The sequence below is a fragment of the Oncorhynchus mykiss genome, unplaced genomic scaffold, assembly GCF_013265735.2.
Source record: "Oncorhynchus mykiss isolate Arlee unplaced genomic scaffold, USDA_OmykA_1.1 un_scaffold_279, whole genome shotgun sequence".
In the NCBI taxonomy this organism is placed as follows: domain Eukaryota; kingdom Metazoa; phylum Chordata; class Actinopteri; order Salmoniformes; family Salmonidae; genus Oncorhynchus; species Oncorhynchus mykiss.
This window is the reverse complement of record NW_023493733.1, coordinates 112,356-134,312: the sequence shown is the minus strand read 5'-3', so window position 1 is coordinate 134,312 and position 21,957 is coordinate 112,356. Positions and strand designations below refer to the sequence as shown.

General features: G+C 45.3%; 1 protein-coding gene across 5 annotated transcripts in view; it reads right to left on the bottom strand.

Moving 5' to 3' along the window:
• The window catches only part of LOC110531294 (ubiquitin-like modifier-activating enzyme 1), a 53,156-nt gene extending 39,490 nt beyond the window's left edge, over positions 1–13,666 (bottom strand). Inside the window, exons 1-4 of one of the 5 annotated variants that reach the window (XM_036973635.1) lie at positions 13,622–13,666; positions 2,841–2,957; positions 2,677–2,735; positions 1,313–1,481 (exon numbers count right to left, since the gene is read on the bottom strand). In XM_036973635.1, the coding sequence (XP_036829530.1) occupies positions 1,313–1,481; positions 2,677–2,735; positions 2,841–2,957; positions 13,622–13,651 (375 nt within the window). In that variant the 5' untranslated portion in view covers positions 13,652–13,666. Of the gene's footprint in view, positions 1–1,312; positions 1,482–2,676; positions 2,736–2,840; positions 2,958–5,794; positions 6,008–9,201; positions 9,457–12,704; positions 12,898–13,002; positions 13,145–13,621 lie in introns of those variants that run through there. The other 4 variants (XM_036973638.1, XM_036973639.1, XM_036973637.1 and 1 more) reach the window with 4 other exon arrangements.
• Between the last annotated feature and the right edge of the window lie 8,291 nt (positions 13,667–21,957).

Here is a 21,957-nt window from a genome sequence, read left to right as displayed (position 1 = left end):
AACGTTACTACAGAGATGGGTCCTCCTCACGCAGGTAGAACTGGAGACAGGAGAATGTTACTACAGAGATGGGTCCTCCTCACGCAGGTAGAACTGGAGACAGGAGAGAGAACGTTACTACAGAGATGGGTCCTCCTCACGCAGGTAGAACTGGAGACAGGAGAGAGAGAACGTTACTACAGGAGATGGGTCCTCCTCACGCAGGTAGAACTGGAGACAGGAGAGAGAGAGAACGTTACTACAGAGATGGGTCCTCCTCACGCAGGTAGAACTGGAGACAGGAGAGAGAACGTTACTACAGAGATGGGTCCTCCTCACGCAGGTAGAACTGGAGACAGGAGAGAGAGAACGTTACTACAGAGATGGGTCATCCTCACGCAGGTAGAATTGGAGACAGGAGAGAGAGAATGTTAATACAGAGATGGGTCCTCCTCACGCAGGTAGAACTGGAGACAGGAGAGAGAGAACGTTACTACAGAGATGGGTCATCCTCACGCAGGTAGAATTGGAGACAGGAGAGAGAGAATGTTAATACAGAGATGGGTCCTCCTCACGCAGGTAGAACTGGAGACAGGAGAGAGAGAACATTACTACAGAGATGGGTCCTCCTCACGCAGGTAGAACTGGAGACAGGAGAGAGAGAACGTTACTACAGAGATGGGTCCTCCTCACGCAGGTAGAACTGGAGACAGGAGAGAGAGAGAACGTTACTACAGAGATGGGTCCTCCTCATGCAGGTAGAACTGGAGACAGGAGAGAGAACGTTACTACAGAGATGGGTCCTCCTCACGCAGGTAGAACTGGAGACAGGAGAGAGAGAGAGAACGTTACTACAGAGATGGGTCCTCCTCACGCAGGTAGAACTGGAGACAAGCAAGCATACCCATAACATGATGCAGTCACCATTATGCTTGAAAATACGGAGAGTGGCAACCAGTATTGTGTTGTATTTTTCACAAACATAACACTTTGTGAATTGCTTTGCCACATTGTTTTGCAGAATATCTTTAGTTCCTGGTTGCAAACAGGATGTACATGGAGCTAAATAACAAACAATGTGACTGGACCTGACAACATAGCCAGTGATTAAAACACTCCCATACTGGGACTGAGTCGCGCACGCAGAACGAGAGGAGAGAGAGAGGATGCAGAACGAGAGGAGAGAGAGAGGATGCAGAACGAGAGGAGAGAGAGAGGATGCAGAACGAGAGGAGAGAGAGAGGATGCAGAACGAGAGGAGAGAGAGAGGATGCAGAACGAGAGGAGAGAGAGAGGATGCAGAACGAGAGGAGAGAGAGGCCCCGTAGTGTACCTGTGAGGAGAGGTCTCTCCATTCAGCCTGTCCCTGGTCGTGCAGGGTAACACTCTTCACTCCTCCCAGGATGACGTTCTTAGCGATCTCCACGCCCAGCCCTCTCAGCCCTGAGACCAGGACGTTGGAGCTCTGCATGCGCTTCATAGCATCATGGCCCAACACGTAGCTATGGAGGAGAGAATACAGGCTTTATAAGACTACATAACACCTCTATAACACTACGTCAGCCCTCTCAGCCCTGAGACCAGGACGTTGGAGCTCTGCATGCGTTTCAGAGCATCATGGCCCAACACGTAGCAATGGAGGAGAGAATACAGGCCAGGGTTTTTCCTGGATGACAAAGGGGCTTAGGTGGTGGGCGTGCCCGGCCTGGCTGATTATTATTTTATTTTTAAACAAATTAGAGGAGCCTATCCTGGTGGTGAAGAGAAATGTTTCCATTTTTAAGTACAGTTCCTGGAATTCTACACATTTTCCCCATGTCTAATGCTACAGTGGATTCAGAAAGTATGTACACCCCTTGACTGTTTCCACTTCCCGTTGCATTGTGGGATTAAAATGGATTTCTACAAAATCATGTGAAAGCGATCTACAAAAAAAATACTCTAATGTCAGTGGGGGGGGGGGGGGGGGGGGAATGTAAACATCTGCAGAAATAATTTAATGGAAAATAATCTATATCTCGATTACGTTAAATATTGAACCCCATGAGTCAATACGTTAGAGTCACCTTTGCCAGCGATTAAAGCTGTGAGTGTTTCTGAGTACGTCTCTAAGCTTTCTTTTTAAAATTATTTTAAGTTCTCAAGCTGGTTGCTGATCATTGCTAGACAGACATTTTCAAGTCTCGCAACAGATTTTCCAGCCGATTCAAGTCAAAAACTGTTAACTAGGCCACTCGGGAACATTCAATGTCATCTTGGTAAGTAACTCCAGTGTAGATTTGGCCTTGTGTTTTAGGTTACTGTCCTGCTGAAAGGTGGATTTTGTCTCCCAGTGTGTGGTGGACAGCAGACTGAATAATGGTGCCTGTCAGTGTGTTCAGACATCCCACAGGTCCTACTAACACCCCACACACACACAGGGGGAGTCCCCTGCAGCTGTTTCCTCTTCAGACAGTTGCTATATTTCTGGTCAATTGCACATAAAATCATGATAAAAAAAATGTTAAATAAAATTGCAAACCAAAAGAAACTAAAACGCAACCAATCAAAAATGTGTTGTCGCACTGCCAGCTCAAACGGTCAGACTATTTTGGTCTCAGTATCCAACCTCGTCACAAGTTCTACTGGATGCTCTCACGAGTCTTCCCAAGTACCCCCAGGTTGACTGTGTTATTGGGCTATAGATACGGTACTTACAGCTGTCTGGAGTACAGGCCTTCGTCGATCTCAGCATCATTGCCATTCTTAGCCATGCCCTGGGGAAAACAACAGGAGTGAGTCCCACACACACACACACACACACGACTGCCAGACAGATCAGTGAAAACAGACAGAGGAGCAGTGTGTGTGTGTGTACGTACGTTGGTGGGTGTGTGAGACAGTTCAGTTCTGACAGAGTTAGAGGAGGAGCAGTGAGATCCCGTCTTCGTCTCGGAGTCTGACACGCGACGCTTCTTGGACAGCGGCGAGCTGGACATCTGAAAACACACACACACACAGCTGAGTATACGCCACACACACAGCTGAGTATACGCCACACACATAGCTGAGTATACGCCACACACACAGCTGAGTATAGAGCACACACAAAATCAAATCAAATGTATTTATTAAGCCCTTCGTACATCAGCTGATATATCAAAGTGCTGTACAGAAACCCAGCCTAAAACCACAAACAGCAAGCAATGCAGGTGTAGAAGTGAGTATACAGCACACACAGCTGAGCATATGCCACACACACACACACACAGCTGAGTATACAGCTCACACAGCTGAGTATACAGCACACACAGCTGAGTATACAGCACACACAGCTGAGTATACAGCACACACAGCTGAGTATACAGCACACACAGCTGAGTATACAGCTCACACAGCTGAGTACACAGCTGAGTACACAGCTCACACAGCTGCGCTGGTAAAACAGCTGACATAACAGTGGTCCTAACAGGACTGACACTGACACGCTGCAGCACTGGACAGTTCCACTGACACGATCTAGCAAATCTTTTTTTTAAATAACAACACTCAAAAATACTTGACCATGGTGTGTACACCGATTTAGTAGATGACACCTTGTTGTGCAATGAGCCTGTCTGGCTAAGAACTCAACAAGCCCTTGTCTGACCAGGTAATGTCAATGGGTAGGAGTAATGGAGGCCTGTAGGGCTGATGTAAAACCAGAACAAGTAACTGAAAACAGTCTGTGCCTACAGAACAAGAAACTGACAACAGTCTGTGCCTACAGAACAAGAAACTGAAAACAGTCTGTGCCTACAGAACAAGTAACTGAAAACAGTCTGTGCCTACAGAACAAGTAACTGAAAACAGTCTGTGCCTACAGAACAACTGAAAATAGTCTGTACCAACAGAACAAGGACTGATGGTGTCTGTCTACACATCTATACTTCTCGAGTACAACACCCTCCAACTACCCCCCCCTCCCTCCATCTATCCCTCTTGATCTATCACTCACTCCCTCCCTCGCTCATCCATCTATCACTCACTCCCTCCCTCCCTCCCTCCCTCATCCATCTATCACTCCCTCATCCATCTATCACTCCCTCCCTCCCTCCCTCAACCATCTATCACTCCCTCCCTCCCTCCCATCCTCATCCATCTATCACTCCCTCCCTCCCTCATCCATCTATCACTCACTCACTCCCTCATCCATCTATAACTCACTCCCTCCCTCATCCATCTATAACTCACTCCCTCATCCATCTATAACTCACTCCCTCATCCATCTATCACTCACTCACTCACTCATCCATCCATCCCTCCCTCTATCCTTCCATCTACTAGAGGTCATTGAATCCTTCTCGTCCAGAGGGGGGAGAGAGTTTTCTAGGCGAGCAGCTACACTGGCCTCTAGCCAATCCCAATGTGGTAAAACACGGACAAGCCTGGCCCTGGGAACGGATATGAATAACGGCATTATCAGTTCCTTCCAGACGCAGTGAGAGAGAGTAACAGCAAGGCGTGTTGTTTATGTTACGGTATTGTTTACTATACTATAGGAAATGGCTGCCCTGACTTTTCCAGTATTGTTTATCATCTGTAAGACCACACCCCATCTCTGCCTCAAACACTGTAAAAACGCTGATTCATTAACCTTTTGCTGCAGTGAACTATAGGGGTGCAACACTTCACAATGCCTCATGGTTGGGGGGGGGGGGCTGTAACCATGACCGTATAGAGCAACAGGATACAAACATAAAACGCTATTTAACTCTAGCATGTCAGGTTATTGATGACAGTGTAGCCATCACACCAGGAAACGAAACCTAAAGAGAATGGTTAAAGTTTGTTTACAAAGAAAATCACAGTCCATTATTATTTCTAGAAGTAGAGACGTAATAAAATGTCATAGCTACACATTCCAAAACAGGTTACCAGCCCATACAAAAAACGTCTAAAAACGATGAATGAGTGTACCGGTAAATGGCGATCAAGCAATTAGATACCACTCATTCCGGGACAGCGGCAGTAACTTCTAGAATCATGACAACCAGCCAACAACAGTCGGAAATATTGCCTCCACTGAGGCCGTCTAGCACTGTACTTAGAATTATGATCACACAAACAACGACTGATGTAGAATGACAACTATTAAACTCAACAAATTAGGGCAAGAGAGATTCAATCGTCAAAATGTGGACACGTGTAGCTAAATCAATGCCTGTCAATCTAAAGCTAAAAAAATATCACAATGATACAGCAATGCCCAAGTCTAAAACTCAAGTCATTATACGTGACTTGTTAACGGTGTTAACTCCAGTGAATATGCACTGTCTTACAACAAAGTAAACACTTGACCAACGAATCTGTCTAGTTGTGAACAAACAGCCCAGACAACAAGGACGTAAAATATTAAGCCAACAGCAACAGGTCAAAGGTAAATCACTTAGACCGTGTGCAGGCTAATAACAAGTGATTTGGCGAGCCGCTCCCGGTGGGACTCGGTCGGAACATAATGAACTAACGATCTAGCACCGGACTGCCTCCCTGTCGGTGACCGGAGAGCAGCGTTTCAGCCGCTGGACTGCGGCCTAGCACACGAAGTGCGGAACTGAACTTATGGCTATGGTGCTAACGTTTTATATATATAGTATTTTTAAAAAGCCTCTCAGTAGTAACGTTAGCTAGAAAATATCACAACCCTCCGAGAGTAATGTATTGGCTATGACTAAGCACCTGACATAAAAAGAATAATAAAATCGACCTGAACCGTCTGCTACATAAACGAGTGGCTACTGTAACGTTAGCTAGGAGAAGTAGCTAACACTAGTGTCCATTGATTTGCCTGCCTTACCAATAATCCTTCTCGGTCCCTTCTCAGTGCAAACCGCTCCTCTAGTACCGGATCGGTCTAAAACGTCAAAATAACAACGATGATTGTAGTTCTATGGTTGTAGAAAAGGTGTTGTGTGCGGGGTTGAAAAGGCTTCGGGCTATAATGTCGAGTCACTGGATGAGTCCTTGTGTGTGACTGTAACACGGGTGAACAAAACCAAAATGGCAGAGCGGAGGGCTCGACACTAGTTACCACAGACACAAAGTCAGACACCCTGCCTTTCCTTTTTTTAATTAAAATCACATTTTAAAAACCTTAGGTTGAAAAAAATACATATTAGATTTTAATAACAGAAACCACATTGCTAACCTTAAATTAAGACCAAAAAGCTAAATAGTTTTGTTTTCATTCATTTTAACGATATAGACAAATTTGACTGTAGCTGTGGTAACTAGTGGAAACCGGTGCGGAAGGCGGTTGTAAATGTAACAGGAAAGCGAGGCCTCGGTACCCGTTGTTATTATACCCTCCGTGCCGCAACACGCTCCGTCTGCCCACTCCGTCCCTCATTGGCTAAGGCAGACTCAACTTTGTCTAGATCTCATCCACCTGTCAGGGAAAGTGCGTGGCTGTGTCGTTCCCTAACATACTGTATATAATGAATAGTCCCCCCCCATTTGACTCGGGAAGAGATTTCATTCATGCATCTTTACTCTGGACATATGGTCGTAGTAAACTCACATCGGTGATGGAGATGTTAAAATACTAGTTGAGAGGATGTAGATCATTTCATAAACTTGGAAAGATTTGAGTGACAACAGAGCAACCATTTACTGGCATCTGCCTCTAAATATTTTGGTGTGGTTTTCATTTAGGAGCAGCGGTGTGCGCCTAGAAACAATTTAAGGATTCTAGCTTTATTTACCTCTCATTTTTCACTGTTACTCCTACATTTATTTGTGTACTGAGGCGCACATGTCCTCCTCGTAAAAATGTTTTAAGAAAAGGTTAGCTTTGAGCCCTGGACAACACTAGTATATGGAGCAAAAAGCTGTGTGGGAAAACAAAGAGTGACAAACAGTTCATCATTGAGTTCGTCATGCCTTAAATATAGTGTGTGCTCCGTCTACCTCATAACAGTAGTTATGAACAACAGCTTCACAACTATTCATTTGACTGAGTCAATACACCAAATCATTAATGTTGATGAATCTAATTCTAGACTCGCATAGTTCAACCTTAGAAAAGCACTGACTGAAATGAATCAACTATTACCTCAATTTAAAAAAACGGCCATTTACAAATTGCAAACTGAGAAAAAAAATCTATGACTCTTTTGACTGACTCGGACCTTTGACTAGTTCAGTAAAAAATAACTCATCTTTTGAATAATTTAGTTCATTCGAGTCATTAATGCACAGTGCGCACAGGACACTTAGCAATTGAAAAGCAAAGCAGCAACATGTGAACAGAGATCGAAAGACCGTACATTCCCAAAACGTGGACTGCTTGAAAAAAAAACCCCAGTATGTATCTAAACTAGTAGATTGAATGAAACAAATCAAAATATATTGATTAGGAAGCTGACAAATGAAAACAGGATTCTTACTCCGCTATGAACATTCAAATGGGATATTTAATTCATGCACCAGAGCACTAATGAAGTTGAATTGACCCGGATGAGCCAGAGGAAAGTATCAATCCTGCTGTGGGACTCATTGCGGTCAGCACTAGCAGGTCAAATGAATGACAAAATGAAGGTGTCAACTCAGAAAAATGAGTCATAACTGGTCAGTAAAAAAAAAAAAGTTGCTTAAAAAGAACTGCTCGTATACAAACTCCACATCACTAATAGGCAGATATACAAACTCCACATCACTAATAGGCAGATATACAAACTCCACATCACTAATAGGCAGAAGTGGCGGGACTGCACAAAAGAAGAGTGGTTATGTGTGACAGACGAAGGACTGAAAGTCAATCTGATAGGATACAAAAGGAAAGTACCGTTAAGACGGTCACTTGAAAGATTCTACCGGTAGGTTGCAGTGCTTGCTCACTAGTACGGGTTCAGGGATGTGCATGCTTGTGAAAGACCACATCACTGGGTCGAAATGAGTTGATACGGTACTTGATTTTCTGGAATGGTCAAATGTTTTTCTACATTCTATTGCAAACAATAGCCGGCTATGATATATTTTGCTCACAAGCCAAGTGAATATGGAAGTACTTAGCCATATTTTAGGGTTATGGGGGTGAGCATCCTTAGTATAATAGAGGCAAATTAATGTTAGGGGGGGAGGGGGTGGTTGGCAAATGACACAAAGGCCCAAGTGGGCCGCTTCTTCTCGGGTGCAGAGGAGGAGGAGGAGAGGAGGGGGAGAGGAGGAGGAGAGGGGGGGAGGAGGGGGAGAGGAGAGGGAGGAGAGGAGGAGGGGGGGGGGAGAGGGAGAGGAGGGAAGGGAGAGGAGGGGGAGGAGAGGGGGGAGAGGGAGAGGAGAGGGGGGAGAGGGAGAGGAGAGGGGGGGAGAGGGGAGGAGAGGGGGGGGGGAGAGGGGAGGAGAGGGGGGGGGGAGAGGGGAGGAGAGGGGGGGGGAGAGGGGAGGAGAGGGGGGGGGGGGAGAGGGGAGGAGAGGGGGGGGAGAGGGGAGGAGAGGGGGGGGGGGGGGAGAGGGGAGGAGAGGGGGGGGGGGGGGAGGGGAGGAGAGGGGGGGAGAGGGAGAGGAGAGGGGGAAGAGGGGGAGGAGAGAGGCCGTGGCAAAGGGTTCGGATCTCTGTCGCAGTAGAAATTCAAATGGACCCCTTTTATGTTAGTTTAGACTAATCACCCCCAACAACCAAAAAATAATAATTATACAAGCGTTAAAACACATTCATTACACACACACGACTTGTGAATGCTCCTGTAACGTTTACCACACGAGTTGGTCAATAACGTTAAATTAACGACATGGGTATAGCTAACTGCTCCTGGCTTCATGTTCTAACAAAGCCGACGATTGTAACACAAGCTAACCAATTTCAATCTTGCTATCTAGTGAACTGAATCCGTCAATTCCGAGCTGGATAGCTGGCAATGGATTCAAGTTAGCATCGTGCTAGCTAACCAAGCCAACAGTAACGTAGATTACCGTTGGCTAGCCAGTGGTTTGCTAACGACGTTAGCTATACTAAAGTTGGCCCAAGTAGTTGCCGTTAACCTGTTTAATGTATGTAGCGATCAGGCTGTCAAAGAAAGGACTGTCGCCATGGCTAAAAATGTAGTACATTTATAGTGTTTTTTTGTTGTTGGTCTAAGTAACTAACGTTAATTGACCGGTTAACGTTGATACATTGGACTTGTGTCGTTAGCAAGTAGCTACATCTAGCTAACTAAATTAGCACCACTGTTAACTAGCATTAGCGACATAGTATGAATAACTCACCACATCCGATATTATTCAGGCCTGATCCGTAGTATCAAAAACAAACAAAACCTTGTCTAGGTAAAAAAACAACAAACGTAACAATTAATCTCAACGATTAAAAAAAAAAAGATCAATGTCTGTCAAAGTTGTGGGATCTGAGTGAGTTTTTCACACTGCTGGACGGTTGCCTGGCCGGCTATTCCCATAGACATTAGGGCTTTTTCCAGCACCGCTTAGTTCTTCAGATGAAAAGCAAAGCAGCAACATGTGCACGGTAGAATGAACGACCGCTCATGTCCAAAACGTGGTAGTGCATGAACAAAATAAAAATGTAGGTATCTTAGCTAGTAAATTTAATTAAACGAATTGAAATATATTGATTAGAACACTGACAAAATCAACTATTTTTTTAAATTTTTTATTCCGCTATGAACATTCAAAATTGTATTTTTTGTGTGAAAATGTCTTAGAAAATATTTTACCACCCCCCGTACTTTTGGCATACATTAGTCTGGCCCAGAAGTGTCATGACGCAATGACTGCCTGATGGGACATGTAGGCACAAGAAAGACTGGAATTTAGTTGAGACATCGGGCTTGTTTGAGTGGTAAGGCAGAGGAGGCACATCTGCGACAGCCGAAAGTCGGACACTGATGAGGTTTTCCAACAGCAATGCTCAATGCAACATAAGTGTGTTTTATAATGTCGCAATAAACACCTCTCCAACCAACATATCACTCACTCAAACTGAAAATATGTGTACAATCAAATTGGTGATAGAGACTCGTCACATTCATTCGTAAGTTTCCACTGTATAGACCTACATAAATTGTTGCTAAATTAGTTTCTGTTTCGGTCACATTCGCATGGGTCAAACAAAAACACTTTACTGATTGGTTGACAATAGAGCCTCCCACAATGCAGGCGAAGGATGAAGTTGGTGAAGCAACTTCAGAAACTTGCAGTCAAATCTTCATGACCTTTGATCACTAAAGTTCACGCAGTGAACATGCAAAGTCGGACAATTTTTATCCCCATAATGTAACACACTCTGAAAGGACTTGACAAAAGTGATCTGGTCTTGACCAATGATGGTCACCGTCTTGACAAAAGTGATCTGGTCTTGCCCAATGATGGTCACCGTCTTGACAAAAGTGATCTGGTCTTGACCAATGATGGTCACCGTCTTGACAAAAGCGATCTGGTCTTGACCAATGATGGCCACCGACTTGACAAAAGCGATCTGGTCTTGACCAATGATGGTCACCGTCTTGACAAAAGTGATCTGGTCTTGACCAATGATGGTCACCGTCTTGACAAAAGCGATCTGGTCTTGACCAATGATGGTCACCGACTTGACAAAAGCGATCTGGTCTTGACCAATGATGGCCACCGACTTGACAAAAGCGATCTGGTCTTGACCAATGATGGTCACCGTCTTGACAAAAGCGATCTGGTCTTGACCAATGATGGTCACCGTCTTGACAAAAGTGATCTGGTCTTGACCAATGATGGCCACCGACTTGACAAAAGTGATCTGGTCTCCTCTGCTCCACTGCAAAGTCATAAACCCATTCCAGCAATTTATCTTCTTAACGGGTAACTCTCAACCCCAATTTCTGCTTTTTCCCAACCCCTTAAAAAGAAAGCAATGCATTCAGGTGAGAAGTTGTGGGTGGGGATAATTCCTCGTAAATATACATTTTGGGGGTGGATAAATGTAGATGTACCTGATCCCAACACTTTCTCACTACATATCTTTTTAAAACTCTTATAATAAACAACATTTATAAAAAGTTATTTAATATATTTTTTGACCCCCCAATTTCGTGATATCCAAATTGGTAGTTAGTCTTGTCTCATCGCTGCAACTCCCATACGGACTCGGGACAGGCGAAGGTCGAGGGCAATGTGTCCTCCAAAACACGACCATGCCAAGCCGCACTGCTTCTTGACACACTGCTCGCTTGACCCGTTAGCCAGCCGCAGGAAACACCATCCAACTGGCGTCCGGCCCGCCACAGGAATCGCTAGAGCGCGATGGGACAAGGCCAACCCGGCCGGCCTAACCCGGACGACGCTGGGCTAATTGTGTGCTGCCTCATGGGTCTCGTGGCCAGCTGCGACACAGCCCGGGATTGAGCATGGATCTGTAGTGGTGCCTCTAGCGCTGCAATGCAGTGCCGTAGACCACTGCGCCACTCGGGAGGCCCCCACTAAAGCATACTTACCAGAAGTCCACTGGCACGCTCTAATAATACACTTATGTACATCGCAAGCAAATACACAAGTGTCCAACTACAGCCCACGATTCAGGGTTCCTGCATGACCCCCCCCCTCTTGAGCATCCCATTGGTTCCTGCATGACCCCCCCCCCCTCGAGCACGACATCTTCATGCTTGTGACTGTGGGTCAAAAGTGAAATAAAAGTATTGAATTTTCACCCCGTCTGCTGTTTACCGGAGTCCTCTTTTCTAGCTAGAAGAAGACGCAAGACAGTGTCCTTCGTGCCCGTCTGCCAAACATCTGCCCTCACAGTCTTTAACAGAACTGTGGGAAAACAGTCCTCGACAGGCGAAGGACACCGTCTATCGGTGTCGCCCCCGCCTACCTCTAGCTATTCCGGTACACAGCAGGTGTGAGGCGGGGGCAACACCGTGTGCTAGCGACACTATGTGCTAGCTAGCTAGCAGCACACAGTGTCGCCTCCCTCCTGCTGTGTACCTGAGTGCTCCTAAGGACTAGCTAGCACACAGTGTACTTCACTCACGCTTGCCGAACGCCTGCCCTCGCCGTCGTTAACAGAAAAGCGGGAAAACATTGCCTGACGGGTGGGGTGAATGACACTACCCCCACCAATAGGGCGGTGCACAATTGGCCCAGCATCGTTCAGGTTAGGGTTTGGCTGGTGTAGGCTGGTGTAGGCCGTCATTGTAAATAAGAACTTGTTTTTAACTGACTTTCCTAGTTAAATAAAGGTTAATATATGGAGCCCTTATTGTATGGATCTTCCTTGCATCTCATATCGCTCAAATAAACAACAAACCTGGTTTCAAAAAACAGATAAAGCAACACCTCACGGCACAACGTCTCTCCCCTATTTGACCTAGATAGTGTGTGCCTTCAATTTTTTTTTTATGTAGTTCTGTCCTTGTCTAATGATGTTCTGTATTATGTTTCATGTTTTGTGTGGACCCCAGGAAGAGTAGCTACTACTTTTGCAACAGCTAATGGGGATCCTAATAAAATACCAAAACCAAATAAATATCGGCGGGTGGCATCCAACGTTATGGTGCATTACCGCCATCTACTGTACTGGAGCGCCCCTGACTATGTTTTAATTGAACAAGGCAAGTCAGTTAAGAACAGATTCTTATCTACAATGACAGCCTAGGAACAGTGGGTTAACTGCCTTGTTCAGGGGATCAGTGGGTTAACTGGTCTAGGAACAGTGTGTTAACTGGTCTAGGAACAGTGGGTTAACTGCCTTGTTCAGAGTCAGAACGACAGATTTGTTTTACCTTGTCGGGTCGGGGGATTCGATCTAGCAACCTTTCGGTTACTAGTCCAACGCTGTGTGGTGGAGTCGTAGCTTAAAAATGGACCCAAAAAGTATAGAGATTCGTGCAGATGCGGGAACGTCCCTTCTCAAATCACACGGAGACGCCCGTCAAAGGCGTGACATTATCTTGCGAGAGTCAATTCAGATGAACTGCATAGAGTATGCCAACGTAAATGGTCATACATCCATAATAAACATGTGTATTTGTTAGCTATTTATCCCCGGGGAGTTCTTGTTGCGAGTTCCTTTTGACTCACCTTAAATGTCCCACGGGAGCCACCGTTCCTGTGTTAAAGTGTTGTTACTTTGCTGGCTCAAGAGGATGCTAATAAACCCGAGTCGTTTCTAAAACAACCAAGTCTCGTACTTCTACATGAACAGTACTGGACTTGCCGTTGCCTGCCTAGGCTTTATGCCCATGATGGAAATCAACATACGTAGGCTGAAAATGTTTTGAAATATGTAACCTATTTGACTGATAAACTTTCGCTTACAGCCCAATACATGTTTGAATACATATTTAAGTCTACTTAGCTCAGGGAAGATCATTACAATTCATTTTCTACAAAAGAGTCACGTCATTTATTCGCTTATTTTTACCAGCATTGCTCCGCGCAGGCGCGAGAAAAATAATATCGCTATGACGCAGTTCATGCTCGCGGCCCGTCTCTTCTTCGAGGAGGTTAAACGGCGGTTGGCATCTAATAAATGCTGCATTACCGCCGCCTACTATTTTTTCTTTATTTAACCTTTATTTAACCTTTATTTAACTAGGGAAGTCAGATAAGAACAAATTCTGTAACTCTGATGTCAAGTCTAGTACACCCAAATACTTCTCTGCAGCTGCCACCACAACCTCACTTTTCTGCGACTTACCTTCCATCCCTGCAGGACAGTTGATAACATTGCTATAAATGCTATAAATCCAATCTTACTGAAACATATATCACTTGTTGGTTTATCTTTTCTGGTACCGATCTACTACACCAGTCCTCTCAGGATCCCTCCCTCTGTTCTTGTACAGATCTACTACACCCCTCCTCTCAGGATCCCTCCCTCTGTTCTGGTACAGATCTACTACACCAGTCCTCTCAGGATCCCTCCCTCTGTTCTGGTACAGATCTACTACACCAGTCCTCTCAGGATCCCTCCCTCTGTTCTGGTACAGATCTACTACTACACCCCTCCTCTCAGGATCACTCCCTCTGTTCTGGGTCAGATCTACTACTACACCCCTCCTCTCAGGATCCCTCCCTCTGTTCTTGTACAGATCTACTACACCCCTCCTCTCAGGATCCCTCCCTCTGTTCTTGTACAGATCTACTACACCCCTCCTCTCAGGATCCCTCCCTCTGTTCTGGTACAGATCTACTACACCAGTCCTCTCAGGATCCCTCCCTCTGTTCTGGTACAGATCTACTACACCACTCCTCTCAGGATCCCTCCCTCTTTCTGGTACAGATCTACTACACCCCTCCTCTCAGGATCCCTCCCCTTGACCCATCTTCCTCTACTTTCTTCACTGCCTCAACATAGGTCAACTTCTGCACTACTCTAACCCTGGAAACCTCATCCTGCCTCTCTCACACAGGACATTTCTGATCCCCAGCCACATGAGCACCCCTACAATTAATACTGTTTCTTTCCACAATGCTACATATTCCTTTGTCTCATGCCCTTCTGCACACTTCTCACACCTAGGAACCGTCCTCCTACACACTGCTGCCACATGCCCACAAACTTGACACCTGTAACAACATGATATATTCGGCACAAAAGCTCATACGGGATAACTGAAATAGAGTCTTTGTCGGGCAAAGACTCAACATCAAAACTCAAAAGAACAGACAACAACTCTTCTGTTTCATCACTCACAATGACTCTTCTGAACAGACAATGACTCTTCTGAACAGACAATGACTCTTCTGTTTCATCACTCACAATGACTCTTCTGAACAGACAATGACTCTTCTGAACAGACAATGACTCTTCTGTTTCATCACTCACAATGACTCTTCTGAACAGACAATGACTCTTCTGTTTCATCACTCACAATGACTCTTCTGAACAGACAATGACTCTTCTGAACAGACAATGACTCTTTTGAACAGACAATGACTCTTCTGTTTCATCACTCACAATGACTCTTCTGAACAGACAATGACTCTTCTGTTTCATCACTCACAATGACTCTTCTGAACAGACAATGACTCTTCTGTTTCATCACTCACAATGACTCTTCTGTTTCATCACTCACAATGACTCTTCTGAACAGACAATGCCTCCACTCTCGCCAACCTGTCTGCGTCGCACCAAACGACGAGTATCACAAACACAGGGAATATTCTCCTTCAGTTGGTCAACTTTCACATTTACAGCTACCCCAGTAATCACTCCTTTCAATGGTGCCCTTTTCTTGAGATCAAAACAATTCACATATCTTGTCCCCATTCATTTGATGCGGAGCGTCTGCTCCTGCTGATCAGCAGAAACAACTAACAATTATAACAAGACCACTTCTGGTTACCGTCACCGCTTCCCCAGCAACCAACTCTGTTTTCACCCACCCTGAAACCACAAATGGATCCGTCAAAAGTCAAGGGTCCACTTTTTTCCCCAAACATTTCCAAAAATGTCACTCCTACCGTCACAGACTCATCTTTATCCTGACCCTCGGAGCAAGCCCCGGGCTCTGAAAACTTCCGCACACCTGTCACCTCTGATAATTAGCCCTCTCCTCCTGTCTTTGATCAGGTGTTCAGCTCACTCTGCTTTCACGTTCTACCGTTCTCCTTTAACAAACCATCTCCCTTTTTCCCGCCATTTCTAACCCTGATTCAAACTGACCCTCTTCCTCCCTCTCTCTCTTCGACCTCCTCTACCTCTCTTTTTCCTTCCGTTTCTCCAAGTATCCGTCTCCTTATGATACTATTGTACTTCCCCTGACAGACATCTCATTCTTGCCCTCGCAAGGGACGTCGTTCCCCTTGGTACTTGGGGAACCTATGACAGTGTAACAGTATAGCTTCCGTCCCTCTCCTCGCCCCTACTTGGGGAACCCATGATAGCCCATCGGAGGAGATTAAATGCAGTTGGCATCCAATGTGTTGCATTACTCAACTGAACTATAGTATGAATCCACTACACTTTGTGATACAAATGGAGAAATGGGAAGATGTTTTTTTCATGATATCCAATTGGTAGTTAGTCTTGTCCCATCGCTGTAACTGCTATACGGACTCGGGAGAGGCGAAGGTCAAGATCCATGTGTCCTCCGAAACACGACCCTGCCAAGATGCACTGCTTCTTGACACATTGCTCACTTAACCCGGAAGCCAGCCGCACCAATGTGTCGGAGGAAACACGTAAAATGGCGACCAAAGTAAGCTTGCAGGCGCCCGGCTTACCACAAGGAGTCGCTAGGAAATCCCGGCCAGCCAAACCCTCCCCTAAACTGGATGACGCTTGGCCAATTGTGCACCGCCTCATGGGTCTCACGGTCCCGGCATGGGTCTCCCGGTCACGACACAGCCTGGGATCAAACCCGGGTCTGTAGTGACGACTCAATCACTGCGATGCAGTGCCTTAGACCACTGCGGCACTCGGGAGGCCTAAAAATATATTTTGAATTACCCTACCCACTACCCTGACCCTATCTGCTCCTGCACCATGTCAACGGCCTGAGAGGATGGGACGCCACCACTCAACACACCCTGTACATCTCCTGAAGTCTCCATATAGCCAAATACTTCTCTGCAGCTGCCTCTACAACATCAATTTAATGTGATTCATGTTCCATTTCTGTGGTACAGTTGATAACCATTGCTATGGACGCTAAGAAGCCAACCTTACTGAAGCACAGTGTGCCATCACAGCAGCAAGATTTGTGACCTGATGCCACAAGAAAAGGTCAACCAGTGAAGAACAAACAGTATTGTAAATACAACCCATATTTATGTTTATTTATTTTCCCTTTTGTACTTTAACCATTTTCACATCATTACAACACTGTAAATATACAGTTGAAGTCGGAAGTTTACATACACCTTAGTCAAATACATTTAAACTCAGTTTTTCACAATTCCTGACATTTAATCCTAGTAAAAATTCTTATGAAATGTGAAATATGCAAACTCTGACCCACTGGGAATGTGAAATGTCAGAATAATAGTAGAAAGAATTATTTATTTCAGCTTTTATTTCTTTCATCACATCCCCAGTGGGTCAGAAGTTTACATACACTGAATTAGTATTTGGTAGCATTGCCTTTAAATTGTTTAACTTGGGTCAAACGTTTCAGGTAGCCTTCCACAAGCTTCCCACGATAAGTTGGGTGAATTTTGGCCCATTCCTCCTGACAGAGCTGGTGTAACTGAGTCAGGTTTGTAGGCCTCCTTGCTCGCACACGCTTTTTCAGTTCTGCCCACAAAGTTTCTATAGGTTTGAGGTCAGGGCTTTGTGATGGCCACTCCAATACCTTGACTTTGTTGTCTTTAAGCCATTTTGACACAACTTTGGAAGTATGCTTGGGGTCATCGTCCATTTGGAAGACCCATTTGGCTAGCTGCTACACCAAGCAGCCCCTCAGACCCGGGCTTGGTCGGCAGGATCACGGGATAGATAGTAGCGGTCCCAGCAACTGATGCCAACCGTCTCACGGTATCCAAACTCAAAAGGTAGCTAGCTAGCAACCAAACCTTTTCAAGAGACTTTATAAACTTCCCAAAACAACAAACCGCGCTCTCCCTCGTTTTACATTCAACAGGTGTATCAATACATCCAGTCACTACAAAGATACCGGGGTTCTTCTTAACTCAGTTGCTGGAGAAGAAGGAAACCACTCAGGGATTTCACTAATGGTAACTTTAAAATAGTTGCGTAGTTTAATGACTGTGATAGGAGAAAACGAGGGATTGATCAACAACATTTTACACTGAACAAAAATAGAAAACACAACAATTTCTAATATTTTACTGTTACAGTTTTATATGAGGAAATCAGTCATCTGAAATAAATTCATTAGGCCCTACCTAATCTATGGATTTCACGTGCCTGGGAATGCTAATATGCAAATCGCATAAGATCTCCTAAGCCTGTGTTTACCTCAGAAGTTATTTTAAATGTTTATCCCAAAACCCTCACATTTTTTTTTGGGGGGGGGGGTTTTGACCTCGGGTTACTGTGACCTTTTCTCGGGTTACTGTGACCTTTTCTCGGGTTACTGTGACCTTTTCTCGGGTTACTGTGACCTTTTCTCGGGTTACTGTGACCTTTTCTCGGGTTACTGTGACCTTTTCTCGGGTTACTGTGACCTTTTCCCGGTTACTGTGACCTTTTCTCGGTTACTGCAGTCTTGCAATGATCCATAAGTACTATAGCTGTCAAATGATCTATTGTTTAGCGTGTGTGTGTGTGTGTGTGTGTGTGTGTGTGTGTGTGTGTGTGTGTACATACAGTCGTTTTAAGGGTAAATATTGGCTATCTCTGACACATCTCACGAGATGCAGAGAGCACCGGCATGCATATAAGAATCAGAGAGCACCATGCATATCAGAATCAGAGAGCACCATGCATATCAGAATCAGAGAGCACCGGCATGCATATCAGAATCAGAGAGCACCATGCATATAAGAATCAGAGAGCACCATGCATATCAGAATCAGAGAGCACCGGCATGCATATCAGAATCAGAGAGCACCATGCATATCAGAATCAGAGAGCACCATGCATATCAGAATCAGAGAGCACCACCATGCATATCAGAATCAGAGAGCACCATGCATATCAGAATCAGAGAGCACCATGCATATCAGAATCAGAGAGCACCATGCATATCAGAATCAGAGAGCACCATGCATATCAGAATCAGAGAGCACCATGCATATAAGAATCAGAGAGCACCGGCATGCATATCAGAATCAGAGAGCACCATGCATATCAGAATCAGAGAGCACCATGCATATCAGAATCAGAGAGCACCATGCATATCAGAATCAGAGAGCACCATGCATATAAGAATCAGAGAGCACCGGCATGCATATCAGAATCAGAGAGCCACAGCACCTAAAACAAGTGTTTTAGACTTTTTATTGAAAGACTTGCAGCCAGACATCTGAAAATAGTAACAGTAATCTAGAGGAGAGAAACACAAAACCCAGTCTTACTCGGTCACACGGATACACAACTCAGAGACTACGTTCGAAATGGTACTCTATTCCCTATTTAGTGCACTACGTTGTGACCAAAAGGTCCTGGTAGTGCACAGAACAGGCAATAGGGTGCCAGACAGGGAGGGAGGGACCACACACAGTCTCCAGAAAGAAAACAAAGAGAGTATTCACATCAGAAAGAGAGGATCAATAGACAGTAGAATCAACACCAATTCAACAAATCAAGAGAAAAGGAACAAAGTGTGTAAAATAAGTATTTGGGACCGTACCCGTCAGAGTATACGGACAGAGTATACAGAGTATACGGACAGAGTATACAGAGTATACAGAGTATACAGAGTATACAGACAGAGTATACAGAGTATACAGAGTATACAGAGTATACGGACAGAGTATACAGAGTATACGGACAGAGTATACAGAGTATACGGACAGAGTATACAGAGTATACGGACAGAGTATACAGAGTATACGGACAGAGTATACAGAGTATACGGACAGAGTATACAGAGTATACGGACAGAGTATACAGTACATACCTACAAAGGTCAGTCAGTGAATTTAAATACCAGTAGTGTAAAGTACTTAAGTAGTACTTTCAAATATTTTTTACTTAAGTCATTTTTTTTTAGGGGGGGGGGGGGGGGGTGTATCTAAATAACAAACACTCCCAACATGCTTTTCTCAAGATCAATCCCCACTCTGCCAGTTAACATGTAAAACTATTCTGTACCCGTGTACATGCTATAGATGTCCCAACTGGTCATGACACAGGGAACACCGTTTAAATAGTAGTTAAATATACTGTACGTATACTGAGTTTACAAAACATTAAGAACACCGTCTCTTTCCATGATATAGACTATAGACCATGTGAATCCAGGTGAAAGCTATGAGCTGTTGGTATTAACCTTCCTGTGGACCCCCCTTCCCAGGAAGAGTAGCTTTTGCAACAGCTAACGGGGATCCTAAGAAAGAACTAAGATACCAAAAGTTCAATCAGAGTAGATGAAGAGGAGACGGGTTCATTAAAGAAGGATTTTTAAGCGACATGGATTGTGTATGTGTGCCATTCAGAGGGTGAATGGGCAAGACAAAATATTTAAGTGTCTTTGAACGAGGTATGGTAGTAGGTGCCAGGGACACCGGTTTGTGTAAAGAACTGCAACACTGCTGGGTTTTTTCCCACGCTCAACAGTTTCCCCATATATATCAAGAATGGTCCACCACCCAAAGGACATCCAGCCAACTTGACACAACTGTGGGCAGCGTTGGAGCACCCCTGTGGAACACTTGACACCTTGTAGAGTCCATGACCCAATTTTTTTAATTAGGCAGTTAAGAACAAATTCTTATTTTCAATGACGGCCTAGGAACAGTGAGTTCACTTCCTTGTTCAGGGGCAGAACAACAGATGTTTACCTTGTCAGGGGATGCAACTCAATATTATAAAAGTGTTCTTTATGTTTTGTCCACTCGGTGTAGTCTTTCTATCGGGGACAGGTGTTGGTTGAAAACCCTTTCAGGAGGACAAGGAGGAGTGGAGCAGGAATCCAGTCCGTTTCTTTTATTGACACTTTGGAAAAGGGACAACACCACAAATGTGTTCTGTTCAAGTTCTCCCACTTAAAAAGATGAGAGAGGCCTGTAATTTTCATCATAGGTACACTTTGGAAAAAGGAAATGTGTTTTGTATGTGTGTAGGGAATCATCTTATCATCATCCGGTCACTTTGAATCTCTCTTGGACAGACTACAGATGTTGGATCTTAATTTGAGCCATTTTGTCGAAAGGAGGAAAATAATCCTGCTGCTGGAGGATTTGAATTAATATTTAATATTTAGAATCGCTGCCAGGGGGAAGCTGGAAGGGGTGGTTGCAGGCTATACAAAGCAGTACCGTACCCAGGGGGAAGCTGGAAGGGATGGTTGCAGGCTATACAATGCAGTACCGTACCTAGGGTGAAGCTGGAAGAGGTGGTTGCAGGCTATACAATGCAGTACCGTACCTAGGGGGAAGCTAGAAGAGGTGGTTGCAGGCTATACAATGCAGTACCGTACCTAGGGGGCTATGGTTGGGGGAAGACTCTGCAAACCAACCGACCTCAGACCATCAAGTATAATCAAGTATTCTAAGGGCTTGCTAGAGCATTGTGAACTGCCATAGCGCAGTGGTCTGAGCAGCTCGCTTCGGCTTCGAGCATCACAAGTTCGTGCTCAGTGCTGGGAAATCGTTTTGACACTTTCTATGAACGGAAACTAACGTTGGTGTGGCCTACTGTTATTATTGAACAATCCCAAAGACTGCCGTCTCCCTGTCTACCTCCAAAGACTGCCGTCTCCCTGTCTACCTCCACAGGCTGCCGTCTCCCTGTCTACCTCCAAAGGCTGCCATCTCCCTGTCTACCTCCAAAGACTGCCGTCTCCCTGTCTACCTCCACAGGCTGCCGTCTCCCTGTCTCCAAATGCTGCCGTCTCCCTTTCTACCTCCACAGGCTGCCCTCTCCATGTCTGCCTCCAAAGGCTGCCGTCTCCCTGCCTCCAAAGGCTGCCGTCTCCCTGTCTACCTCCAAAGGCTGCCGTCTCCCTGCCTCCAAAGGCTGCCGTCTCCCTGCCTCCAAAGGCTGCCGTCTCCCTGCCTCCAAAGGCTGCCGTCTCCCTGTCTACCTCCAAAGGCTGCCGTCTCCCTGCCTCCAAAGGCTGCCGTCTCCCTGCCTCCAAAGGCTGCCGTCTCCCTGTCTACCTCCAAAGGCTGCCGTCTCCCTGCCTCCAAAGGCTGCCGTCTCCCTGTCTACCTCCAAAGACTGCCGTCTCCCTGCCTCAGGGGTTTGAACTTGCAACCTTCCGGTTACTGCAGACCCCAGATGACCCCGCCTTTCAATGCCAGCCTAGGAACAGTGGGTTAACTGCCTCAGAACCAGAAACACGTGGAGACATCAACACTTGGCATTTTCAATAAAAAATTGTTTTATTGGTTTTCCTGTATGTGTGCAGGAGTCCTTTAAACACAGTCCATTGTATAAAATAATTCCCAAGTGAGGGA